Genomic DNA, 27,198 nt, shown 5'->3' on the forward strand with positions numbered 1-27,198 from the left:
TCACAGGAAGATCATTAAACACAGTTCATTAAAATGTTAGTACATTTTCTAAAAGCCCTAGCTGCACTGATGCTTAATTTCGGGGGTGCAGAAATACTTTCACTCTAAATTTTTTGAATAAATGTACTCTGTTCTTCTTCAACAGAGGTGTTACGAACATAAGCAGTATAGAAATGGGCTGAAGTTCTGTAAACAGATCCTTTCTAACCCAAAGTTTGCAGAACATGGAGGTAAGTTTTCAAACGGCATGCGGTCTCTTTTTTCCCCTATGCTTTAGGATAGTGTAATAATTTGTAAGTTTTATAAGTATTTATAGCACTTTATGGTTGACGTTTTGCCTATAAAGCAGAAAGAGCGTCCAGAAACCTGCACCATGTTAAGCACTTATTGTTGGTAAGATTTGTAATTTTAAAGACTGGTCTTACCAATAGTTAGTAGTCATAGCTTGCCATTCTTTATCTTTATGCTGCAAGGCTAATACTCATTATAGCATGGTGCAAGTATGCACTGCTTAAATCACTTTTCAGGGGAAATTGTTATTCACTCATGTAGAAGTGCAAGACAAAAGGAAGAGATTGAATATTGTTCAGCACTGTATGTCTGTCAGCTCTGTGGTCTTTTTCTGAAGGAATAGTCTTATTGTAAAAGAAGAAGTAGCCCCTCGCAGTATTTTCAATTGATTCTTATTCCTGAGTTGAGTGTTTCTTTCCACTGTCCAGAAATGTTTTGGGTTTTTTTCTTTGCCAACTAGTTTGGCGTGGGTGGATGTGTGGAAGTCTCAGTGGTGTGAATAAATACTTGAGTAGTTATAACGCTCCTTTACAGTAAAAAAAAATACCTCTCCAAAACGTTTGTAGAGCAGCTTTTAGTGCCTTTAAAGTAAAACGCTGCTTCACTTTTTGGTGGAAGTAATGCATAAAGTTTATTGTTGTGTATGATACACTTAAGTGAATAATCTGCCAGTATAGTTTTCCATGTGAAAAAAGAATGCAAAATCTTGATGCTGCTGAGCCTAAATTAGCATTTATACTGTATTTAGAGTTGCTATATTAAGCTTAAAAGCCTATGAAAATGGATAACTGATACTTATTTAATTTTTTTTTTAAAGAAACCTTGGCAATGAAAGGACTAACATTAAACTGTCTAGGGAAGAAAGAGGAAGCTTATGAACTTGTGCGTAGAGGCCTAAGGAATGACTTGAAGAGTCATGTCTGTATCCTTTTTGAAATGGGGCTTTTGCTTATGAGTGGAAAATGTTTATTTCTACAACTACTTGATTTATAGAATTGCAACAAAAGCCAGTACTACTAGACTTCAATCTGGAAGTTCAGAATTTTAAATTTTGTTTCCAATACATAAGATTATTTTGTCTAAGCTCTCCAAAGGGCAGATACTCTGCAGCTATCCTTGCAGTTACAGTTAGCACAAGTATTATTCTGGCTTGCTTTGTTTATTTTTTTTAATCATTAAGCTGCAACTATAAACATGTGGTGGGCTGAACTAGGCATTTAAGCATGTGGTTTGCTTTAAAAACATTAGTAGTTGCCATTACATTGATAAGGACTTGTCATATACTTAGAATGCAGGAAGTGCAAGCACTTTAGTTGTCTAATATAAGCCCTTACTCAAAAACTTGTTTGAGTAAGCATGGTAGTCTTTTCAGAGATCCTATTGCTTGATTCCCTTCCCCAGTATGCAAAAAGTACAGTTTGCAGCATATTACATGCACCCTGTACATGTAAGTGGCAAACAGCTCTCTCTTCAGTTTGCAAGCAGTTTCTTTGTACAGCTGAGGAAAAGAATTGTAATAACATTACTGTCCATCTATAAAACGGCTTGAGAGGTTTTTACCAACTGTTCCGTCACTGACACGTTGGATCGGTTTTCTCCCTGCTCAAATTCAGTAGAATCCTTAACAGAGTTTTCCAGGTTGGCATGTCTATGGCCTTCTTCAGAGGTCAGACAAGAAGTATGACGAAGCTATCAAATGCTATAGAAATGCACTGAAATGGGACAAAGACAATCTTCAAATCTTGAGAGATCTTTCTCTGCTACAGATTCAAATGAGGGATCTTGAAGGTTACAGGGTAAGTATACATATTTATGCATTACATACAAATGCATTATACTGCATTTATTACCAGCTTCTGGGGAACTGCAGCAAAGGTGGCAAATAGTTCAAAAAAAATATATGGAGTTAGATCCAGAGTGTTAAAACTATGTGCTACTCAATACTTTATGAATGTAAAAGCAGGTGTGCTACTGAGCAATTTCCATAAAGTATGCAGATTTAATGGGATATTAAATGATTCTTTTTCAGCTCAGTGCAGAATTGTTTTGCTTTTTTAATGCTGTATAATCCAGCTGTAGACAATCCTCAGTCTTTTTGTTATTTTCTTGGAAGGATTCCTGCAGGTAAGAGGCAATGTATTCAGAAGATGACTGTTACTCAGGCAAAGGAATTTCTATTTTTTAATAACTTTTTACCATATATCCCTCCTCTTTTAGATCAGTGGCCATCAGTTTTCTCTTGGCAGTGAGTAACAAAACAAGCAGTATGCTGCATGAAACATCATATTTTGCTTCCCAGCCAACCTGGTCATTAGTGACAGCTCCTTTGGGTCCAAATACTTCTTTACCTTTCATGTGAGCTGTAAGATTGTGGATCAGAACCCTTGAATACTCCTCTTTCTTGATTTTAATACTCAAAATGTTTAGATTACTATCTTGGTTTTTTCTGGTTTTGGGTTTGGTGTTTTCTTTTTTTTAGTAAAGTAGTTTGGTAACTTAAATTGGAACCATCTTTCTGCCTGTTACTGCAGCACCCAGTTATTTGCTGCCTTGCGTCAGTTGTCTGTACTTAACCGTGTGAGATGTTGTTTCACACTAACCAACCATTATGAGGTGGTAGTGTCACAGCTGTGATACTTCAGTGAAGAGGAATACAAACTTTCTGTTGTCTTCTCTATAAATGCTGCTCCTAATGTAGTTAGAAATTTTTTTTCTGTCTTGAATTGCGAGCTGATGTCTAGCTTGTCAATACCTTCATTTCTTAAAAAGTAGCAGCTTCTGTTTGGTATGCATATTGCAGAGATGTTTATGTGGTTCAGGCGAAGTTGTAGTTGCTGCCCATGATCAATGTACGGCTCACTTAGGATTAGACAGAACAATGACTATAGAAGATTTAATTGTTTCTTACTGTGCCATCCAGGGAAAGGTGACAATGGTCACCCTAAGTATTTATAATTCAGGCATGAATTAATTGAAAAAAAACAAACTGCATTAGTTCCTCCTAAATTTCATTTTTGTGCCTGGAAACTTGTCTGGTTTTCAGCTGATGCAGGCTGGTGGAATGAGGCATTCCTTTTCTGTGCAAAAAAAAAATAATATATTTTTACCTGAGAGACTTTGAAAACCTGACATAAAATATTATCCAGGTTTTCTTTGCACCTTTAAAGTTGTGATTGTTAAAACACATTAGTTGGTCTCTTCCTAAATTATTTCCTTTTCAAATTAGGGTAATGTTAGTATGCCAAGAACAAGTTTTGTTCTCAGAGCCGTGTGGAACCATCAGCTAACATAGGTCCTCAGCGAATTTATTCGCAAGTTAGGACATTTCTTAATCACTGCTTTTTTCATATTACTAATTTAGAAATTTGACTCCTGTCTTGCTGAGACAAAATAGCCAAAACTTAGCATAGGTGCCAAAATCCATTTGCAAGTGTATGTTCTCTTGGCCTTTGGATAAATGTGAATACAAACGCGTGATTGCTAAACATACAAGGAACACATGGTCATACAATGCATTAAGGATTAATGTTAACATGCTTAGAAGCCAGTAATTCATGACTGATCGTATGCTAGTTTCTGAAGAATGTGAATTTACTCTCAAAACCAGGAATAAGGTTGTGGGTTTGGTTTTTTCTTTGCTTCAGTTTCCATCTTCTCCTACTTTATAATATTTTGAATGATCTTCATTCTAATCAAACTGCTGTAACTAGTTTTATTTCTTTGTTAACTTCTGATTGTTTGGGCTTTTTTAGTAGGTAGTAACTTTTTTCCTTTCTTTAAATTACTTGAAGATGTCTTTCAGGAGTCTGTAAAAAAAGAAAAAAAAAAAAAAGAAAGAAAAAAAAAACCAACCAAACCAAAAAAACCCCAACCAAAAACCAAAACAAAAACCACACCAAAAACACAAGTAATAACTTTTCCCTCAGATTAAAACAGCACGATACCAAGCAAATCTGTTGCATCTTCCAGCTGTAATTATCTTCTCGCCAAAGAATAGGGATGCACTTGCATGACCTATTTCGCCTAACAACACTTTGAATGATTTAATACATATGTACTTCCAAGGTCAATTTGAAACACCAGTACATAGTAAATGTTCCTGCAACTGAAACCAAAGTAGCCTTAATTGCATTCTGTTTATAAGTGGTAAGACAGGAAAAACACGTGTGTCATACATTAACAAAGTTAGTCTGACTCATCAGCATTCAATTGGACGCGATGTGTTATTTTGTGGGGTTTTTTTTCTTTCATTCAAGACCATCGTAGTGTTTTAAAGTTTATTCTTTCTTTTGGTTAAAAAAATAAATATTTGCATATAGAAAACTAATTCTTAGTGGCATTCCTTAAATATTAGAATACTGAAGACAGAGTATTGCATAATATGTTCTACACAGCATCAGAATAAAGTCAGGAAAATTAGTAGCTACTTTTTTGCAGGAAACAAGATACCAGTTGCTTCAGCTCCGACCTGCACAGCGAGCATCGTGGATTGGTTATGCGATTGCTTACCATCTGCTGGAAGACTATGAAATGGCAGCAAAAATTTTAGAGGAATTTAGAAAGACACAGCAGGTAAGAGGAAAACATGAAATTCCTATATGGATTGCTGCTTAAGCCAAAAATAAAACACTGCTTCCTTTCATGATGTGAAAACTTTATGCAATTTCTTTAGTCAAATGAATTAAACCCCAAATGATTCTAGAAGGCTGAACTTCCTCATGTGTCTTGCTTTCCTATGTAGACATCACCTGATAAAGTGGACTATGAGTACAGTGAACTGCTGCTGTATCAAAATCAAGTCCTCCGGGAGGCAGGACTGCATAAAGAAGCCTTGGAGCATCTTTGTACCTACGAAAAGCAGATCTGTGATAAACTGGCCGTTGAAGAAACGAAAGGTAATTACTTTTTGAAGGTACATTTAAATGCATAGTATACAAAGGAATGCCATCTTCTGGAACTTCATCTTTGATTTGGTTTTAGATTAATTGATTTAATCCTGCTGTGATAAAGGACTGCTTGTCTTGCAGCCTATCATACTCTTCCCCCGGGTTCATAAGACATCAGTAGAGTACAGATACACTGTTCTGAAACTTCTGAGCTGATGAGCGTTTCAGATGGATGATCCTGAATTGATGTCCTGAAATTCTGTTTGGGTAGTGTACCCAGACCCATGCTATTACAGTTTTGATAGTGGTCCTGACAGGGACACCACTTGCTGAGAGGGCAGAATCATCTTTGGCAAAGTAGAAGGCTTTTATGGAAATAGGTTCTTCAGCTAGGCAACCCAACGTAGGCTTCTGTTACTGTATTACTATAATTCTAGTGTATAATATTAGAACAGAGCAATGTAATACTGTATCTTATATTCCATAGCTGGAATTGCAGAGTGATAGAAGTTCATTCTTACAGCTCTATTAACAGGTGCACTTTTTCAAAGCATGCTTTGTTCCTCTTCTGCTTGATGCTTGTACAGTCCTTCTGTGAAACTTCTAATCTATCGAAGGTACTGTTTGCTCGTGGCCCACACTGAAATCTGTTTGGATGATTGCTTGAAGCAAAGAGAAGAAATCTTTTTACTCTATAATATTATTCATGTAGATGTTGTAGCTAGCTCCCTATTCCTGCTAACAGTAATCTTGCTGTCTTGCAAAAAGAACCTAGGGACTGAGTAGTGACAGTGTTATGGAAGGTATGTGGTACTTCAAGGAGAATGATTGCAGACAACTCTCCACTGTTGCTGAATAGGTTACTTGGTTTGCATATAAATGGAAATAGATGTAGGGATTACACTGTCACAGACCATTTTTCAGACATAGTAGTGGGAGTTTTAGTTTTGGGGGTGCGGTTTTACGCGTTATCTTTCAGATAAAAGATCTTTTGATATACTATGTGTTTTTAAGTTTTTGATGAAGGTCCAAGGCTGGTACTGAAATAGGATTTTCAACTAGGACTTCACCAAAAAAACCAAAACCAAACCCCAAAACAAAACACAAAACCTTCTAGCAAGTTACCAGAAGAAAGGACGGAAATACTCTCTGCAGTCTGTGCACTTTCAACAGGGTACAACTGATTAATTCTTTTGGGCACAGCTCCTGTTGTGTTGGTAGGTCCAGCTGAGGTGCTGTGCGTACTATAGAAAAGCCTGCTAATAAATGAGTGTTGTCTACAAATTCTAAGTGCATGCGCAAAAGCCATTGTGGATGAAGTACAACTGAGAAACACTGAAAATAGTATTGGCATTTGCCGTTAGATAAAAATTGTAACTTTCACCTCAGAGAAAGAATTTAGGTTTATTTTCCAGATTCTGTCATTCTCAGCAAGTGAACTATTGATGTTTTCCCTGGCATTAGATACTGCACATAGTCCTCAAGTTATTGGTGGGAAGCAGCATCTCTTGACAAAATTACACCTCAGTTGTGTGACATAAGGAAGAAGAGAGGTAATGCTGACTTGCATTTTCCTCTTGAAACCAGATGAGAAAATTTTACCTTAATCTAGAATGACACTGTGTCACCTCTGGTGTGTAATCTTTTGGTGCCTAACAGTTGCCAGTAGCAAAGCTTTGTTAAATGTGGATTCCCATTGTACAATGAGAAATTGACTTTTGTTCCAGTTCCAGCATCAGCAAAGATGCTCTATACAGTTGTTAGATCTAGACTTCAACAGTTGTATCTTGTAATGAAGTATCATTAAAAGGAAATTTGCTTGCAGAATCTTGAGAGTTCATTAATCAGATCAATGGCTTGATTTAAAACATTGGTATTTCATAAAACTAACTTCAGACTGAAGAACCATTCTTTTATTTGCAGCTCTGCAATTTCAGTTGGGTATTCAAGATTATATATATGTATGAAATACCATGTACAGCTTTTAATTGCCTTCTGTAATAAACACTGCACTCAAAGTAACCAGTCACTTCAGTAAGTGAGAAAAAACCATGTGCATCTTGCGTTTAACATTAAATTTTCAAGTAAGTTTCAAGAGTTACTGGCTGAGTTGTAGAATCTTACTGTAACTGTGATGATTTTTTCTAAGAAATTAGAATCTACATGGAGTTAAGGATTTTCTAATCTTTTACTGTAGAGTGATTAATATGACACTGCTTCAGTATCTTGTTACCTTAATATAAAACTTCTTGGATTCCACACAGGAGAACTCCTGCTTCAGCTTGGCAGACTTGAAGAAGCAGTTGAAGTCTACAGAGGACTGCAAGAAAGAAATCCTGAAAACTGGGCCTACTACAAAGGCCTAGAAAAGGCACTTAAACCAGGTAATGATTTGTTATGTTGTAGTAAGCAAGCTGTTCCTGCGCATTTGGAATTTATATATTTACTGAAAACTTGTATTGCTTTAAATAATAAAACTATTATTTTAAAATGTCTCCATTTAAGTTTTGGTTTTTAGTCATAGTGTGTATATAGTGTCATAAAGTTTTCTTAGGAAAAGCTGGAACTATTTCTTGTATTGTTGTTACCATGTCTTATTTAAAACAAAACCAACAAAAAATGCAGTAATCTTTGTGTGTGGTTGAAAGAAGAGAATTTTTTCTTACAAGACAGTTTTGATTTAGAATTTTTCTTTTACTGTCTCTGTTATCTTAATCTTACATTGTAGGTAATACAGGTTTTGGAAAAACAGGCATGATTCTCCTGAATTGTTTTCTTTTTTCAAGATTTCAGCACAGTGATAAGGCAGGAACTCTTTTTAAGATGAGAGACAAGCAGTTAGTCTTCTACTGCTGGAGGAGGAATTTACAGCTACTGAATAGCTGAAATCATTTCGTGTGGCAGTTTTAAAAAGAATAAAATGGAAATTAGTGTTCTTTAGGAAGTAAACAGCCATTAGTTGCTATATATTCTGATTCTTTTTTTAACCAGATATAAATCACTCCCTGCCCCCCTTCCCTTCTTGCCAAAAAGGAAGGAAAAAGTAAACTGTAAAATTCTGTTCTAGCTAATATGATGGAGAGGCTAAAGATCTATGAAGAGGCCTGGACTAAATACCCAAGGGGACTAGTTCCAAGGAGATTACCATTAAACTTTTTGTCGGGTAAGTGCTTTTTTGCTGAGCATGTAGTGATCATCAGTCATGTTTCTTAGATACTAATGTTTTAACAGCATAAACAGTCTGCAATTGACAAGTAATGTGTGGTAAAACAAAATCAACAGGTCTTTTTCCTCTCAAGGTGAAAAGTTTAAGGAATGTCTGGACAAGTTTTTAAGGATGAATTTCAGCAAAGGTTGCCCACCGGTCTTCAATACTTTGAGGTCATTATATAAGGACAAGGAGAAGGTAGGTTCCCCCCCCCCACTTTTTACATGATCTACCTCGTAGCTGTGATGCATTAAAGAGATGAAGAAACTCTTTTCTTCAGTGCTCACTCGATCAGCACTGTTGTATATTATGGCCTAGTATATCTAGAAGTCAAGTACAAGCATACATAGCCTTGTGCCAAGTTGGTAAATGCGGAAGACTAAGATTTACTTAATTATGAGCTGCATAAATGTTAACTGAGGGAGGCTTGGTCTTAATTTGTTAAAAAGAGAGGTGAGATTGAGTGCATTCCCATCTGTATTGTAATTCAGGATATAGCAGAATTCTCTTACCGAAAATAAATAGTTTGGGCAACACCAAGTAGTTCAAGTTGAAATAAAATATCTTGCCCACAGATTTTTTTTTTGTCTTGTCTTGCGTGTGTAGGTGGCAATCATAGAAGAGCTCGTGATAGGTTATGAAACCTCTCTAAGAAGCTGCAGGTTATTTAACCCAAACGGTGAGTGCTAAGACTGGCATACTTCATGGAAGTAGTGCCTGGTATAAGCGTTATGTGACCGTTCAGAGGCAGGGAATCGGTGGGGAGTGAAGAAATTGAGATGATGGGTTTTTTCCTTTTTTTCCCACCTAACACAGAACTGAACCATAGCCATCCTTAGAATGGATTTAAGCTGTCAGTTATAAAGTATGTACTCAAAATCTAGTCACTTGTTTTAAAAGTTTTGCCATATCCACAAATTTGATCATTTCTTTGCGGTTTTGAGTTCAAGTGTTCTATGTTCAAGGCTTGAGTTTATCATTCTCCAGGAAACTGAAATTTGAAAGCCATGTTAAATCTTTAATTACAGAAATGTCAAACAAAAAGGAACAGATACTGATAGCACAATATTCAGGGGGAGGGGGAGAGGGTTTTGGAGCTTTTGGTGGGAGCTGGGGTTTGTGTTCTTGGGAGTTCTTTTTGAGAGTTAAAAAGCATTTTCCAGGTTTTGACTGACAACTGTTTTGTTGTGAGGTACGGTTCTACATGTATTGAATCTAGCCTTCATAGTTTCCTCTCTGGTAGCTTAATGATGGGTTTTTTAGTCATTTGTCCAACTGCTTCATAACAGAAAATCTCCAAGAAACAACTTTGCTGCATAGGGTATCAACAGAGGATAGTCTTGAAATTTTGGTAGATGGATTATAATGGTGTAATAATCAAGATAGCATGAATGACAATATACATTAAAACTTTACAGGATAATCCTGATTATTAAAGACATCTTTTATTGAAGTTATAACCAGTTACTCCCCTGCTTTGCAGAAACATTAATGCAATACTTCATTATGAAATTCTCATCTAAGTTGCCTGTTAAACTTTTGCCTTGAATTTAATGCTATAGGCTACAATATAGCCACTCAATACCTGTTTGAATTTGTCGAAGCCTTTCAAACAGATTTGCGCTTTTCTGGTTTAAGGAAATGGCTTCAGTTGAATATTTGCTTTGATATTAAATTTCATTCAAATAAACAATTTTCTGCTGTCTTAAAATGAACAAATGCGTATAATTGCATGGTTAAGTTATACCATAAAATGAAGAACCAGAACCTTTTGGCAGGACTAGAGCCCTGACAGTTTTGTGGGTTCCCCTTCCTCCCCCCAGCAAGGTGCTATGCTTCATAGTCAAAATTGAGTAATGAAATGAGCTTTTTTAAGACTTTGGTAGATTTTTAAATTTCAACAGAGCTCTCTAACTTTCAAAAGTGACTTGTGTATAGGAGTATTTTCTAGGATATGTTTAGGTGAACAGTGCCGATAAATTGATCAAAGGTAGAAACAGAAAATCTTTTTAAAGCTGGGTTTTGGAACAGACAGCCTGTTTTGTTTGAAGATATTCGAGTCTGGGTTGAAAACACGCAAATGCTGAATGTACTGAAATCCTTCATGTTGTTACTGTGTAACGCTTGTTTTAGTGGGACTTTTTGCTATACCATTCATCTAAACCAGTTTTAAATAAGAACTCTACATCATGCGTTAAGCTGCATTGAGGGACTAGTTGGAACAAAATGCAACTCCCTTCTGACCCACTAACTCGCTTTTCCTTTCCCTTAAAACCACAGTATGAGAAGGGAACAGTATATGCTCAGGTCTTGTCAAAACATAGACTTAAATTTTAATGGACTTACCTGGTCTGTTAATGGTCCTGTTGTGACAGCCTGATAAGGAGTCAGAATTAACTTCAGTGGCTATATTTATAGCACTCTGCTTCTGGCATGTTGTTTTAATAAACTGAACAAAACAACTCCCTCTTGTTTTTCTCCCTCTAGATGATGGTAAAGAAGAACCTCCAACCACTTTACTTTGGGTCCAGTATTATTTGGCTCAACATTATGATAAAATTGGACAGCCCTCCCTGGCTCTAGAATATATAAATGCTGCTATAGAAAGTACTCCCACTTTGATAGAACTCTTCCTTGTGAAGGCAAAAATCTATAAGGTAAGTTTGGCTTGCTCTTAGTGACCAGAGGTTATTCGTTTGTTATGATGGAAGACTTTTACATATGCTTATACTTTCCTGTAATGTTTTTGATGTGAACATTGAAGTGTTAAGCTTGTGTTAAACAAGACACATGGATAATGCATGGAAAGTTACTTAGTGAATTTTAGTGAGTTTCTAGAGAAGGGTATTTTTTGGCTACTACTTGGGTTTTTTAGTGTGTATGAATAAGCCCCTGTGAAGATTTTTAAGTTGATAAAAGACAAGTATACTGCAAAATGTGAATTCTCAGTTTACAATTACATTTTTCATATTAAAAAATCACACTAATAAATGTAGTTGAGGTTTTAAATGTCTTCCACTTGTTCTTATCCTGCCCCCACTATTTTTAACTACTTGAAAACAATTTCTCAACTACACCATGGTATTGTATCAGAATGGGATTATTCAAAGTGGCCTTTAAGCATTTTCAGGAAAAACGTGTAGTGCCAGAAGACCTGTAATTCAGAATGAGGGAAAGTAATTTTTCTCCTTTTTTTGCTTTAAAAGTCTGTTGTTTTCCTGAAGAAAGCTATTTATTAAAAAATGTCTAAATAAATAACTAATTATATTAAACAGTGAGTGGGTAAAACATGCATGGTTTATAATTACTGAATCTAACTTGAATTTCAATCTCTTTAAGCATGCTGGAAATATTAAAGAAGCTGCAAGGTGGATGGATGAGGCTCAGGCTTTGGACACAGCAGACAGATTTATCAACTCCAAGTGTGCAAAATATATGTTGAAAGCAAACTCCATTAAAGAAGCAGAAGAAATGTGTTCTAAGTTTACAAGGGTTTGTAGCCTTTAACTATAGCTCTTTTGAATAATGTGGGCCTAATCCCTTGTGGAATAACTTTTTGTGTTAACTTTCCACTCACCTTTACTATAATCTTTAAGTACTGTTTCAGACCAACTATGATTGCTTGCTTCACTAATGGTAGTTGATATCAGGGTTTGAATTAATCTTGGATAAGCATGATTCCATAGTATTAAGTGAAAACTCTAAAGCTTGGATTTGATCTTTTTTGCCAGGTAGGAAAAATACAGCCTGCCTGTTTTAGAGATAACTACTCTGAAAAAATAATTTTCTGAGAAGTCTTTGGGTTTAATGTTGATTCTATGGGATCCTTGAAAGATTTGATAAAGTTGCCCATGTATCTGTATGCTGGCATAAAAAGTTTGCATTACGCAGACTGCTTGATTTCATGCGTCAGTTTTTGTCCCTGCAGTAACCTAGTCTGATAAGTTTGATCTCACAGGTTAGTTCCTTTTTAAACTGACTTCTCTTGCTGTTATTCTTTCATAACCGAAAGTCAAAACAGCTCAATGTAGTCTTTCCAGAATATTTGGCAAATCCTAGTTTTAGAATACTGGCAATATCGTTTATGTGTTGTCAGTAGGAGGTAGGCATCAAGCTATTGGGACCTACCTGCAGAAGTAATCCTTTATTGTTTGTTGTCCCATTTTTCTCTTCTCTCTTGAAGAGCAGGCAAAACCTGGAGTCAGGTAGGTTGAACAGGGGGGTATTTCTAGGGGGAAGACTGAAGGATTTTTGTGAAATGGAGGCTGTGTGCAGGCAAACACAGAGGGAGGGGAGGTTCTGTTTTATATGAGCTCAGCAGCTTTATGTGGAATTTTTGATGCAAAACTGCAATGAGTCTAGGTTAATTGGCTTCTCTCAATGCCTTAGGCAGCTTTAAGAAGATGTCAAAAAAAGCAAGCATACCAGTTGCCCAAAACTGAACTCTAAAAATATAATTTGATGATGTTGCTCTGTGTAATCTTTTTCATCTCCTTTTGATCTTATGTCTAGTCCTCAAGTACACACTGCTTAATTAAAAAACAATAATTAAAGAAGACCTAAATTAAGCATAATGAAAATGGAACTAACAATTTTTCTGATTTTTAGCTGCCTAAATCAGACTAGTTTAAAGACTGCCTTTCTCTCTCATTTGGGGCATTCTCCTTACCCTTCCATTTGAATATTATCTGTCATTTTTCCAGCTTTGGCTCTTGGCTGATTCTTGAATAGCCTGGTTTTTGCAAGATCAGAGTGAAGTCAGAATGGTTGCATCCACCCCAAGTAGATGACTCTGACATTAAGCACTTCATGCTGCAATGTGTTATTTGTGCACACAATATTAAAAACAATGAATTAATGTCTCTCCTATCCTTAAAGACGAGGAGGTGTCACAGTTAAATGGTCACTACCTGGCTATTTGATGTGTATTTCTGACTCTTCCAGTAAGTGGAACATAGAGGAATATTTATTTGCTTTATTAATGAACAAAGCAAGTCCGTCTTAACTGTGGCATTTCTGACTTTCAGGACACAAGTTTTGAAATTCAGCATTCTTTTGGTAGCCTCTTTATTTGTGCTTTTAATTAGAAAAAGATAAAAGAAATGGCAGTTAACAAATTGAGTGAGGCTTTTTTTAACAATGCTGTCTTTGCTTTTAGGAAGGAACCTCGGCAGTAGAGAACTTGAATGAAATGCAGTGCATGTGGTTTCAGACAGAATGTGCGCAAGCTTATAAAGCAATGAACAAATTCGGAGAAGCACTTAAGAAATGCCATGAAATTGAGAGAGTACGTATCTAGTTAAACTGCCTAAGTTGGAAAACACTAGCTTAAGTTTACTGTGCTAATATGTTTCCTTTCTGAGCAGTAACAGTCTACTTCATGTAGCTTCAGGAGACATTTCGTTTCCTTTTGGCTACTGGCAAGTTGATTAAATTACATTTCCTCCTAAAAATGCCATTGTTAACTGTGTATTATAAAGAGATTCTATAAAGTTATTTGAAGATCCAGGAAAGAACAGAAGACTCTCAGAAATAATCTTATTTTTGGCAGGGTGCATAAAAATAGGTATTTGTGTAAAAAAAACAAGAGTATGTGTACTATAAGTCCAAAAAGAATATGGCTGAGCTGACAAGCCCAGCCTTAAAGTAAAGGAAAGATGTTGCCTTGGTTATTGTTAAGCCATTTTATTATAGAGGGCGAGAATAAATGTAAAAAACTATCAAAAATATTAAATATCTTCTCCTTTAAAAAAAAATATTAATCTACAGTTTAAAAGAAGCTATGAGAAATATAAAGACTTCTTATAGTAGAAGTTGTATCCAAAAAGGGGGGATACTTGCACATGTAATGCAGATCCATAGTAAGGCAAACAAAAAATATCAGATGTGCAACTTCTAAACAAAACAAGTATGGGTTTAGTGTTTTTATAAGCACATTAAGGTCTAGAAAAAAGACCAGACAGCTGAAATGTCTAGAAAAAAGACCTGACAGCGTGAGTGAAGTGCTCGAAGAGGAGAACTTAGTAGGAAGCTACACCTCTTTCCAAGTAGAGAGCTGTAAGGCGATTTCAACACTGATGCTTTTCTGCAGAGGGGACTAGTCTGTGGAATATTCTCAGCTTAGAACAAATCAACAAAGTGGTTTGCCAGGACCGTATTCTGTTCACATAAATCCTTTAAATAAATTTGTGTAAAATCCTTTTAAAAGAATTTGTTTAAGAAACTACTAGTCTTGTAAATTGTCCTGGGTACCAGAAGAGGTCAGCAAATGAAGAGCTGACTCAGAAATGTTTTTTAGGGCGGCCTAAGGAATTAAGTCACTATGTTCAATTTATTTATTGGATTAATTGATTGAAGGTGTAGTAAAGATCAAAAATAAGACAAATATGTTGTATTCAGAAACCATCAATAAAGCTTTTATAAGAAAAACCAGGGCCTCTTAAATTTTTTTTAGAGGTGCCAGTTAAGCTTAAGGCAGTCTAGTTGATAAAATGTGCTGGATTTCAGAAACACTTTTCGTCATCCTTCACACTTTAAAGGATCTAGACTGTCTCAAAAAAAGAAGAGACGTTGATATCATGGATTTAATAGCTGGTTCACGGCTGGGAAAACAGAGTAGGAGCAAATAATGAGCTTTTACAAGAAAAGGAGTTTGTCATGGACATTACTAAGGTGTCTCTAGGGTCTCTGTTATTTGATATATCAATAAATGATCACAGCAAAGTAGTGAGTGAATAGTGCAAGGACAACGCTTGCACTGCCTCAATACTAAATGATAAAATGGTGCATGAAACGTAATGTTCAACACTGTAGTCGGTGAAGGAGGGACAAGAAGAATTCTTTGCCTGTGCATAAGTAGTAAAAGGTCTTACACAAATTATTGCTGCTCAGGAAAGAAATTCTGGAACCATTATACACAGTGCTGCAAAAACTTCTGTGTTGGTGTGGAGCAGCAGTCAAAAGGACAGCACTGGGAATTAAGTGACTAGAGAAATAGTACTTCTCTTCCATTATATATATAAATCTGTCATTCTGTTTACATCTGAATATCCCACCTCCTTAAAAATGTGCTAGTAAAATACATGCCATGGAGTAACTTCGACATGAAGAGATTGCAATTAGCTTGTCATGCTTGCTATTTTATCCTCAGCTTTGACAAGCAACAACTGAGTTTAGGATTAAGTTGTATGAGATCATAGGTGCGTGGAGAACTTAGAGCGGAGTGGCTTTTCACCGCTTCTCAAACAAAAACAAGGGGACATCAGGTGGCGGTGAGGAAAGCAGATCTTGAACAAAAGAAAGTATTTTCTCACACCATTTGTGATATAAGTGTGGAATTCATTGCCACAGTATTTAATGAAAGTCAAAATTACACTTGACTGAAAAAATCAGAGGAGTTCATAGAAGAAAAATTCTTCAAGTGTTGTTTAAATACAATGAATGTAGAACCTTTGTCCCTTAAACTGGAAATTGTCAGAGGGTAGTTACTGTTAGGAGATTGTGAAATGGGTGAATTTTCGTTCTGACCTAAGGTGCCTTCTGTTCTTTTCACCATGACTTTATTTTTGGCGGGTTTTGTTAACTCATGTTTCTAAAAGTTAGGGTGTATTTGTCAAACAGCAGGATTTTACTAAATTATTCCTTTGGGGGGAGTATATTAAAAAAGTCAAGGTTAGTATCTGATTGTTAATACTTGCTGAATAATGTTATGTTATGTTGTGTTAGCATTTTGTAGAAATCACGGATGACCAGTTTGACTTTCACACTTACTGTATGAGGAAGATTACACTTAGGTCTTACGTGGACTTATTAAAACTAGAAGATGTACTTCGACAACATCCGTTCTACTTCAAAGCAGCACAAATTGCCATAGAGATATATTTGAAACTTCATGATAATCCCTTAACAGATGAAAATAAAGAACATGAAGCTGATACAGGTATTCAACCCTCAAGATCTATTAAATACAGTTTCACTAATTAGTGGATATTTTATGTAGATCCAGTATTCTTATAGTTGTCAGCTGTAGTAGCCAAAAATAAGAGTTTTGTCATAACTCAAAAAAGGCAAATTGTAACTTGGCCTGCGTGTAAAAGTAGATGTTCTACTTAAAGTTAAACTAATGTATGTTTTTATCTTAGTAGTTATAAAACAATTATGGTTTTTGTAGAGACAATTGTAATTCTTCAGTAAAAACGTGTTTGTGTTAGGAAATGGCTGAGAAAACATGGAATTCTCAAGGTTGCTGGTCCATGAAATAACAGACTGAAGCAGCTGTGCTTGGTGGTAGCTCTTTTTAAAAAAGCATTTTATCAGTATGCAAAAATTTGACTAGGTAGCAACTTAAACTTTATCTCTTGCTTCTGATGTAAAAATAATGTTTAAATCCATCAATTTTTTTTTTCTCTCATCTCTGATTGGAGAGCAACTTAAGTGATTATGGCTTGGGGCACCTCAATTGGTATGAACAGAGGGTATTGGATCCTTCAAGAGGAATTTGTCAAGTTTTAATATTTCTCATCTCAGTTCATTTGTGTGGCTTCAGGTTCAAATTAAGAAAAGTAGAAGTGTAACAGAATTTCTTGTAGCCACTTTCTGATGTGTTTTAAATTAATTCTCTATGCTTTAATTGGAGGGAGGAGAGGATCTGAATATTAATCAAATGTTAAGATGTCTGTAGGGCATTAAAAGCAAAGCTGGAACTATCTACACCAAAGTGCGACTATTTCACCTTATTTCTGTTAGAGCATTTAATTACTACATTAAACATAACTTGTGTTCTGTAATGCCTAAGGAATAAATCAATGTGTATTGGTGTGCACTTTTACTGCTGACGCTGGATTTGTGGAGTCATGCAGTAATTACTTTGTCCTGCTTTCAGCATGTTAAACTACTGTTCTAATTCCTATTGCCCTGATTTCACAAAGGAGTTTGTGAATTATGAAGCAGCAGCGTCAACTGTAAAATAACCTATCAATACTAAATAAGCTTTTACAAATATTGGCAGTATTACTAGTTAGTAGATATGGTTTAAAGAAGATGATGGTATCTGACAACTGATTGAGACTTTAATATTAGACATCAACACTGTCTGGTTTTGCCCTTTGCTTGTGTACAGCGAATATGTCTGACAAGGAGCTAAAGAAGCTACGAAATAAGCAGAGAAGAGCGCAGAAGAAAGCACAGTTAGAGGAGGAGAAGAAGAATGCTGAAAAAGAGAAGCAACAGAGGAATCAGAAAAAGAAGAAAGATGATGATGATGAGGAAATCGGAGGACCGAAAGAAGAACTTATCCCTGAGAAATTGGCAAAGGTGCTTACTAATGTAATAATAAATTCATAGAAATTTCTAGAAAAGCTACAGTGAGCACACATACAATTTGAAAGCCATTCTGATAGCTTGTTTATTTTTTGTATGGCTTCCCTTCATAGCTGGCATTTTAAAAATAATTCTTTTCTAGGGGTAGTTTGTTGGGTATACTGTCAGTAATGTGATTAAATCACAGCTTTTGTGCCTGGTTCTCAAAGGCAGCGATTGAAGTCATAGACATTTGCTCCAGGTGGGATTATCTTCATGTGTGTATTGCACTAACGTGTTGATTATACCCTATTTCTAGTTGATCGGATGGAAGTCTTGCTATTCTGTATGTAAGGTGATTATCATTCACTCTTTATGTCCCATAATATTTTCTTATTTATTAAGCATAGTCTGTGAAAGAGGAGATATTGAAACCCTGAATGCTTTAACAGCATTTGTTTGCATTGGGGGGGGGGGGGGGGGGGCGCAAAAAAAAGGGATAAAGAAGCTGTTTGGAAATAGTAGTAGACTAGACTGAGATGGATTTTGAGATCTGGATTAAGAACTGTAAAGCTATATAAAGGGGAGGTGACCCAGAAGACTGTTCTTGTGCTAAAAGTTGTACCTGTAAGGAGCAGGAAAGCACTTGAAAAATGTGGGAAGAGATAATGAAAATATATAGAGACTGGAAAAATTAATTTATAGTAGTATAGTATCCAAGAACTGATAGGTACAGTATTTTCACATTACATGTATAACAAATATTATTGGCTCCAGAGGGGATGATATTTGAAAGCTGAGACAGTGAACTTCACTTTGTAGCCAGGAAGCAAGTGACTTAAAAAACTTGACTAGTCATTTAAGAATATTGTCGGTCTTCCCATTGTTTAGCTCACTGTTTGCAAGAAGCAGCACTCCAGTTGCAGTGCTAGTGAAGATTGAAATGGTTGTAATGAACGGAATGTATTGAAATTGAGTTCTGGAGTAGAGGGATGTCATGGGATATCCCAGGAAAATCTAGGCAGTCCCCAAGATTATAGGGAATAGTTGCAGCTGTATAAAGCATTCCTTTGGCAAATCTTCCCCAATTATATTACTAATTTAGTATCAGAATCATGATATAGACACTTCCAAATTCACTTGGTTCCTAGTGCCAGAAGACCGTTTCTGACATAGTTGGTCACTTGCAAACAGTTTTCCTGAAACAGTTGCCCCTAGCTGCCTTTGGATATGTCACTTTGGTATTAAAGGCGTAGCTTTGAAATCTTGTTTTGTTGTAGGTTCCAAATAGTTTAAGAGCACAGTTGTGATTGATGTGTGCAAACTCATAACAGCACATATAAATGAAGCAATTTTTTAATGAAAACTGCTGTAGTATATGGTTAGCAGGAGCTCCATAAGGTGTCCATCATTGTCTTCAACTCAGTTATTTGCAATGAAGTGTGTTGCTTCAACATTACTAAGTTGTTGTCAACGGACAACAATTAAATATTGTATCTGATTCTTGGAGAGTGGCTTATGTTCATAAAAACATAAATATGAAGGACAACAGACAGTTCGTGTTCGAATTACCGCTAACCTCTAGGTGCAAGAGATCTGTCTGTAAAGAATCCTTGCGCAGAATTGATTTGTGTTAAAGCTGTCCATTTACTGGATTACGCTAGTTAAGACCAGGAGAGCGTGATCAATACCTAGTTACTTCCAAGCTTGCTGTTAGTATCTTGGCTGGGAATGCCGCCATGACCTGGCAGCTTTCAGGAACCTGTCTGAAGCTCACCTGAACAGACTGTCAGGGGCATAAAGTAGTCATTTACCAACATCTGAGGCCCATGGGTGTAGATTGGCATACGAGGAGCCATACTGCCCATTACAGTACAGGTTCAGCTGCAGGTGTGTTTACTACTGACGTATGATAGAAGGCAAAGACTTCTATCTGTATTGGAAAATGTGATTTTTAACTATGACAAAGCAATTTTTTAGACTTGACAGTCTGTGTTTAGACACTAAGACTGAGTGAAAGATGCAAAATTTGTAACAGAAGAGGTTCTAAGCATCTTAGTGCATTGCCTTATGAGAGTAACTCCTCTGATGTGACTCAGCTAATTCTGTTGTAGAGTTACTAGGTTTAAACTTTGTGACTTAGTTGTGTGTCACTTCCTTGAATCTGTAGGTTGAAGCACCTTTGGAAGAAGCCATTAAATTTTTAACACCCCTGAAGAATTTAGTGAAGAACAAAATAGAGACGCATCTTTTTGCCTTCGAGATCTATTTTCGAAAAGGTAGGTGAGGAAACTAATGAAAGAAAGCAATTTGAGGTTCATAAAGATGTGTATTAGAATTTAAGCAAAAATTATTGATGAGCTATGAGGAATCAGTCCCTGTCAAGACACACAACTTTTCATTGGTCCAGCACCCCAGCCGTGAGCAGTCTGTGAAAAACCGAAGTTTGAACGTTTGGTGATTATCCACTTTCTTTGCTGAGTTTAAATCTATAAGCAGTGAGACTGTAGTTAATTCTCCCAGCTTGTATTTGCCCTAGTTATTTGTTTGTATCTATAGTTTGCAGAACTACACGCTGTAAAGAAATGGTGTGCAGTTGCCAATGAGAACCGGTCTTTTGAAACACTCGACTTTTGAATTCTTGTATCGGTTACATATTATGCTTTAAGAACTTACTATGTTCAAATTTACTTACTAGTTTAACAGGCTTAATTCACTGGTTAAATAAACACATATTAGAAAAAATGGCTGTGCAGTACACTCAGCTTTAATTTCTTCTAATTTCAAACACTAAATACTCCTGCAACATAATGCAGTGGGTTCCAACCACAGGTTTTTGAACATTTGCCAACACTTTCTTTTCCAGAGAAGTTCCTTCTCATGCTTCAGTCTGTGAAGAGAGCCTTTGCTATTGATTCTAGTCATCCTTGGCTTCATGAGTGTATGATTCATCTCTTCAGCAGTGGTATGTATCTGTTTGATATGACTTCATCTGTATATGCTACCAGATGATGCCTAACCCACATACAGTCATTGATTTTTAGTTTATAGACTGTTAGCACAATTAATTCTAAATATTTAATACACATAATAGAAAGCTTTTTAAACAACCGATTCATGCGAAAATTAAGTATGTTCATTATGACTGCAGCTAGATTTAGTAGTTATTCCAACAAGTATTAGTAAGTCTTTTTTAAGGCTGTGAGTAGTATGGAGTAGTATGGTGAACCCCTGAAAGAGTGAGTGAAGAAATGGAAATTGCAGAGTGAGGAATCTGGCTTATCTGCTGGCAGCCTGTGTCGGCATGCAAGGAGAAGGTTTAGAATTCAGTCCTTTTTGTTAGAAGGTTGGAAGGATTCTCTCCCTTCCTTGCCCCAAAGATCACCCTTCCTGTTGATGGCTACAGACTAGATACATTTAAGAGCAGACTTGTATGACTTTGAGCCTAATAGATTTTAATCAGTAAGGGGGAGAGTGTATGGGAGTAAAAAGGCTTTGGCTTTTTCTAAGCATTAGAAAACTGTCACACTTAAGGTTTTTCCAACCAGATCCAGTTATTTACCTTTTTGAATTTTGTGAATTTTGAGATTTTTAAAATTATATTAATAATGTAAACATAACAAATACTAAAATAAATGCATGAAGTAGATTTTACTGTGATTACCTGTGCTCACCTTGATTAACTTCTTTTTTTTTTTTTCCCAATTCAATAGTATCTGAAAGTAAGGATCTGCCTGATGCAGTTAGAACAGTGTTAAACCAAGAAATGAATCGGCTTTTTGGAGCAACTAATCCAAAGAACTTCAATGAAGCTTTCCTTAAAAAGAACTATGACTCACTACCACATAGATTATCAGGTATTTTGCCTTTATCCTTTTTGTGCCCTGCTTCTGTGTATTCTGTGCTTATCTAGCAGTGGCATCGCAGTATCGGCACCAGTGATGTAAAAATCACTCTTTCATCAGGAATGCTTTTCTTCTCTGTGTCTGTTTTTGTGATAACATAACCACCAGGTTGTCTGTGGTTTTCTTTCTTTTTTTTTCTATATGCTGCTAAAATACACATTTTTAGACCTCTCTGGCCTGTTTTCGTTTCTGGTGCATGCTGGACGTATCATAAGACTGTAACTGTATTTAATGCATCTGTGAAATAGCTCATGTGAGCTATGGTATGTGAAGTAGTATTTCCAAGTTGCAAAGGTTTTTTTGATACATGTATTTGAAGAGGCTGACTGCCAAGAGAGATGCGCTGAGTGCTCAGCAAGCCAGGTAACACCCAGAGCTGTTGGTAGCCTAACAAGAGGAACTTAGATGGTGCTGGTTACCTGTTACAAAAGGCTGTCTGTCAATAGTCACCACATATTACAGTGGGTACTATGTGGGAAACAGGATGTAAACCTCCCAGAGGAGCGGCATTGCTGTTGTGGCTCAGTCTGGGCTCAGACCTGGCCACAAAAAGCAGTGAGTTTACTCTTGCATCTTTTCTGGCATCAAGTCCCTTCAACTGCATCTGTGCTGTGGGACTCAGAACTGTGTCCTGACACGATACTGTAACAAGAGCTCTGTGTGCACATCTCTTCTGTGCCTTGGTTTCTGTGTGAAGGAGATGTGAGCAGTGTTGCTGGAGGGAACTGTGTTGTGTTGCAGCAGCAGGTCTGATTTGTTATTTTCACTGCCTGGGATTCCATGGTACGCTGCAAAATGCTCCTACCCTGAAGTAGAGACAATGCCTATTTGTTTTAATGCTTTGTCTAGTATTGAATAGTAGACTTAAAGCTACCCTTCTGCTTGCTCAGGTGTCAAGCTTTAATGCCTCAAGTGGTTACATTTTGAAGTACTACTGTAGAGTTCAGTATCCCCTCTTAGTCATATTATCTCTATTTCATGTTTATATATATAAGATGGTTTTGGTCATCCACTGGGTGATGAAGCTTATTTTCCCTCCTGTAGCTGCCAAAATGATGTACTATTTAGATCCTTCCAGTCAGAAAAGGGCAGTGGAGCTGGCGATGACCCTGGATGAATCCCTCATTAACAGAAATCTTCAGGTAACAGATATTTATAAATTTTAAACAACTTCTCGTATATCTATGGAAGCTTTATACAAATTATGGAGGTAAGAGGAAGCTGAAATGATTGCTGTGCCTTATGGTATGGTAAGGAGGTTGGGTTGAGAGAAAGGGGTATCAGGTTCATCTGAACTGAAATGTTTAATGTCCTTTTTGCACATTTAAATTAATTTAGTTTTGTTGTAATATGAAAATAGCTAGCTAGCAGCAGAAACCATGTTATTGCCGCAGGTAATGGGAAAGCTTATTAAACGCAAGAGAATTCACGTGGTAAAAGATGCTAAAGCTCCCCAATAATAAGAAAAGATTGTAGTCTGTCCAAGCTTTAGCTGTTCACAGGCAACTGTTGGCAAGAAAAAGATTGACTTAGGAGTGGCTCAGACTCTGCGAAGGCTTACCATATTCATCCCCCTGCAAGCTGTGTGAATTATCTTAGTTTTAATAAAAGGTGCATATGCATCTTTTGGCCTTAGTATGTAGTTAAGTAAAAAGCTTATCAAACTTTGAAACTCCAGTCCATTCTGGTGGTCATGAAATAATCTTCCTGTGCCACTGCCACCATGCCCCTTTCCTGCTCCCCCATCTTCATCTGGGAAGGTGATCAGTTCTGACTTGCAATTCAAAGTATTTGAGAGAAGGAAACTTTTTTAGTATCTTCACATGTTTCTTATAAAGAATTAATAAACATGGGGTTTTTTCTTCCTACGACCACACGCTGGCAGAACCTTACCTGACAAAGCAGAGAAGGAATAAAATGTCCTTTCTTTTTTCTAGTCTTTTCTAAACTATTTTTGTATTCCAGTCAAACCGTTTCTTTTGGCATCCCTGTGAGAGTGTCCAGCACATTTAATTAAGTATTAGAGAGATTCCTTGGCAGGCTGTGCAAACTTTAGGACATTTTGTTTCTCTCCGTTCCCCTGGCATATTATTTCCTTATTGTGCTCTTTATGTCTGGGGACTCAAGAATTTTTTAGATCTATTGCAAGTAAAATTGGTGAACTTTGTAGTAAAATTTTTGTTTTGTGGGCGAAAATCAGCATTTTCCAAAAAACAGACATCCCTTTGGAAATATACTGGGTTCAACAGAACTTTAATTGTGAAGGATTTTAAGTTCACAATAGAATTTTTTGACAAAACAGAGGGGAAAAAAGAGACAAGAAAAGACAATTTGCCATGATTTATAAACTTGCTTAGGGTGTTAAAGATTCAGATCCTTCCTCTAGCTGATCTGGCTATGGGACACAAACTCATGTCTTCCATACCCTAAATACATATTTAGTAGTTTTCATAAACTATTCTCTTGTTTGGGATTTTTTTTTTTGCATTCCTGTTTGAACAGTCTCAAAGAGCTTAAGATAGATTATCAATAGATTTAGAAAATAAAAATTAAATTGCCTTCAGCAGCATTCTTTTTGCCTCGTAGCTGTGTTTTTTGCCTGAGGGTGGGATTCTGGGAATTGGACTGGGGAAAGATTAAAATGTAACCAAAAATGCTTGGTTGGTTTAGAGGTGTTACCTTGGTAGGACTACAAGAAGCATTTACTGACTTAGCAGCATATAAAGATGATGTACACAGCATTGTGATAAAACTGAAAAAATTCAATTTAAGCATTCTTGGTGCCAACATAAAGTAAGAGTTGGAGTTCTACTGAACTTTTAGATGGGAAATTGAAATTGCCCTAGAAGATGAGAATCTGAAGGAGTCTAGGCATTCGTTGAAAGGCATTCTTGTGTGCGAAGAGATCAAACTTACTACATTTCATTTCCGTAAAGACCAGCTGTCTCAGGGCACATTGCAGGCATAAATCGAGATACATTTGACCTTCTGTGAATGCCAGTGTCGCAAAGAGCAAATGTGAGGAAAAGGGGTTGTTGAGGAGGACTTCATAACCCCATAGCGGGAGGACAGAGCAGTTAATCTCAATACACAGAACAAATAAAAGCTATGGTAAATGTCAGAGGAGTGGAAAAAGACTAGCTTACTATGCTAATGCTAGCATACACGACATGGACGGATGTTAAATGCTGCCAGGCTTTAGTGAAGCTCAGCAGGTTGGTTTCTCATGTTTGGAATGTGAGTTGGAAAAAAAAACCTAGGAAATCTCCTTTTTCTCTTCTAAATCATGAACAATAATGGATATGAAACTGCGGATATATCTGAAGGATGTGATAGCATCTGAGTAATTTGGTTTGATTCACTAGTTACAGACACACTTCTGTAAGTCACATATCCTTAAATGTAAATTATTTTTTTCCCTATCAGAAATGTTTTCACATCTAATGACTGTTATTCAGCTGATGCTATTTTTACTTATTAATTATATTCCACAATTCTCCCAATTCTATCTGAAAGCACGTTCACAAAAATCATTATTAGAAAATTACAGTATATATTCTGGATTCATTGTTTTTATCTGCGAACACTAGAATTCAAATGCATGTTATGTATTGCTGAAAGGTTCAGTGTATCCCAAGGTGGGGAGGGACCACAAACCCAAAAAAACACATTTAGTTGCAAGTAAGCCTGGTTCTTGGTTACCAACTAGTAAGAATCAAATTTTTTTAGGGAAATAAGGAACAAGTGACAAATGAGTATTTTCATTTTCAGTCAAGATTTCTAGCTGGTTTTTAAACTGCATTATTTTCAATCAGACGACACTGGTATTTCATGCTGTGTCTAGTTAAAGAAAGTGTCATTTGATACTGATAGAAACCCAAAAACAATACTTGGAGTTTGTTTTCTTTGAAGTATTGTATTTCTGGTTTGTGAGTGTTCCGATGAATGTTTAAGAAACCATAATGCTTCTTTATTTTTCTCTTTAATTAGACTTGTATGGAGGTATTAGAAGCTTTATGTGACGGTAGCCTTGGAGACTGTAAAGAAGCATCTGAAACTTACAGAGCAAATTGTCATAAGCTTTTCCCTTATGCTTTGGCTTTCATGCCCCCTGGATATGAAGAGGATATGAAGATCACAGTTAATGGAGATAGTTCTGCAGAACCTGAAGAACTGGCCAATGAAATATGAACAACTTTATTGGAAAAAAATGACATTGGACCATATCTGGTGTATAATATTTTTGTCACGCACCTGCTGAATTGTTCTAACTTACACAGAGAACAGAAGGGAAAAAAAAATGTTGCCTTCAAATAGTTTTACTTTTTTTTTATCCTGCTGACAAAGTATATATATAAAATATCTAACATATTACTGGATATAGGTTGTTCGGTTTCTTAAAAATTAAAAGCTGCTAAAATTGAAGAAAAAAACTCCTTCTCCTTACCTACCTACCCATGTTTTTAAACTAATTTATATGAAATCTGGAGGCGTATAGCCCTCAGAGCAGGTGTGTGGCAGAAATATTACTTTAAATTTGTCTTGTGAGATTACTGTTATCTCAGACAGCAAAAATGCTGTTTTAGCACTGGATTCTTTCACTGAGCACAAAGAGTTGATGGGGCTTTAGCATCTGACTGATTTTGATACGGGGATGATTCTGTCCATAGGAAGTATGCAATGTGAATCAGAATATACAGAGAAACCTGCAACATACGTGTTGTGTTGTGGATGCTGGGACATACGGATATCAAGCAGAATTAAGAAACATAGTGTGTTCAATAAGCTTGTTGTGTCTCTGAAATTCACTGTACACGATCAGTTTGGTGTTCTTGCACCACAGTTTTTAACTGAAGGAACCAGTTAAAACTATCTCTCTTTGAATTAACTTGGGGGGTGGGGTGGGGAGAATCGACATTGCTGTTCTTGAGATGAACCTATCAGCGTAGGTTGGCCAAACTTTTTAAAACTGTAATGCAAGAACCAAATAAAATTATGCACTGTGATGTGGCACCAACTAATTAGAAAGATAGCATGCATTTTTCACATAGAGTGAAAACAAAATGAGAACATACTATGGCTTGAAATTGCAAAGAGGAGAACTCCTGACTACCATTTTGACTGATCAAGAGACTAATAGTTTAAAACCTCAGCAGGCCTTGTTCACGTTATGCAGAAAAAAAATAAAGTGCTGCAGTTTAGATACCTCTGGAACTTTTCCACAGTGTCACAGGTTTGTAATACTTGAAGCCCTACATTTCTAAGAATATATTTCTTGCTCAGTTGTTTCAGGCAAGCCCAAGACTTTGTAACTTTTAAGGGGCCCAAGATTTTTTTTCAATAACAGACCAGCTTCTTATTCCTGCAGTTACAGATGTAATTTCCTTTGTCAAACATAAGGTACCAAATATAATGCAATAAAACGTTTTGAAAAACAATTGTGTGAATATTTAAACCAATCTCTGTTGTACTTCGAAATGAATGGGTTCACTAGAGTGCAGCTCAGGGTTGGCTTACTGTGCTGTCCAGTTATGCTAATAATGTCACTGCTGATGGGTGGTTGTTGAGTATAAAGTGCAAATGCATTATATGTAAATACTGAATGTCTGGG

At 36.4% G+C, this 27,198-nt stretch overlaps 1 protein-coding gene across 1 annotated transcript; it reads left to right on the plus strand.

The window, feature by feature from the left end:
- The first annotated feature begins 121 nt into the window (after window positions 1-121).
- NAA15 (N-alpha-acetyltransferase 15, NatA auxiliary subunit) lies at window positions 122-27,198 on the plus strand. The gene is made up of 19 exons (XM_059826705.1): window positions 122-230; window positions 1,109-1,213; window positions 1,930-2,087; window positions 4,729-4,863; window positions 5,033-5,186; window positions 7,442-7,561; window positions 8,245-8,340; window positions 8,477-8,583; window positions 8,992-9,064; window positions 10,873-11,042; window positions 11,725-11,877; window positions 13,544-13,672; window positions 16,111-16,324; window positions 17,504-17,697; window positions 19,853-19,961; window positions 20,549-20,647; window positions 21,396-21,539; window positions 22,632-22,729; window positions 25,578-27,198. The coding sequence occupies exons 1-19, from the start codon at window positions 122-124 to the stop codon at window positions 25,776-25,778; spliced, it is 2,568 nt and encodes an 855-aa protein (XP_059682688.1). The 3' UTR covers window positions 25,779-27,198.

Source organism: Gavia stellata, chromosome 19, assembly GCF_030936135.1.
Source record: "Gavia stellata isolate bGavSte3 chromosome 19, bGavSte3.hap2, whole genome shotgun sequence".
Taxonomy (NCBI): domain Eukaryota; kingdom Metazoa; phylum Chordata; class Aves; order Gaviiformes; family Gaviidae; genus Gavia; species Gavia stellata.

What these genes read in the sequence shown, in the direction of transcription:
- NAA15 (XM_059826705.1), top strand. Translation starts at nt 122, where the DNA reads ATGTACTCTGTTCTTCTTCAACAGAGGTGTTACGAACATAAGCAGTAT. An exon ending in AAAGTTTGCAGAACATGGAG is followed by an intron (nt 231 to 1,108) that starts GTAAGTTTTCAA and finishes TTTTTTTTAAAG; the next exon opens with AAACCTTGGCAATGAAAGGA. An exon ending in AATGCCATGAAATTGAGAGA is followed by an intron (nt 13,673 to 16,110) that starts GTACGTATCTAG and finishes ATGTTGTGTTAG; the next exon opens with CATTTTGTAGAAATCACGGA.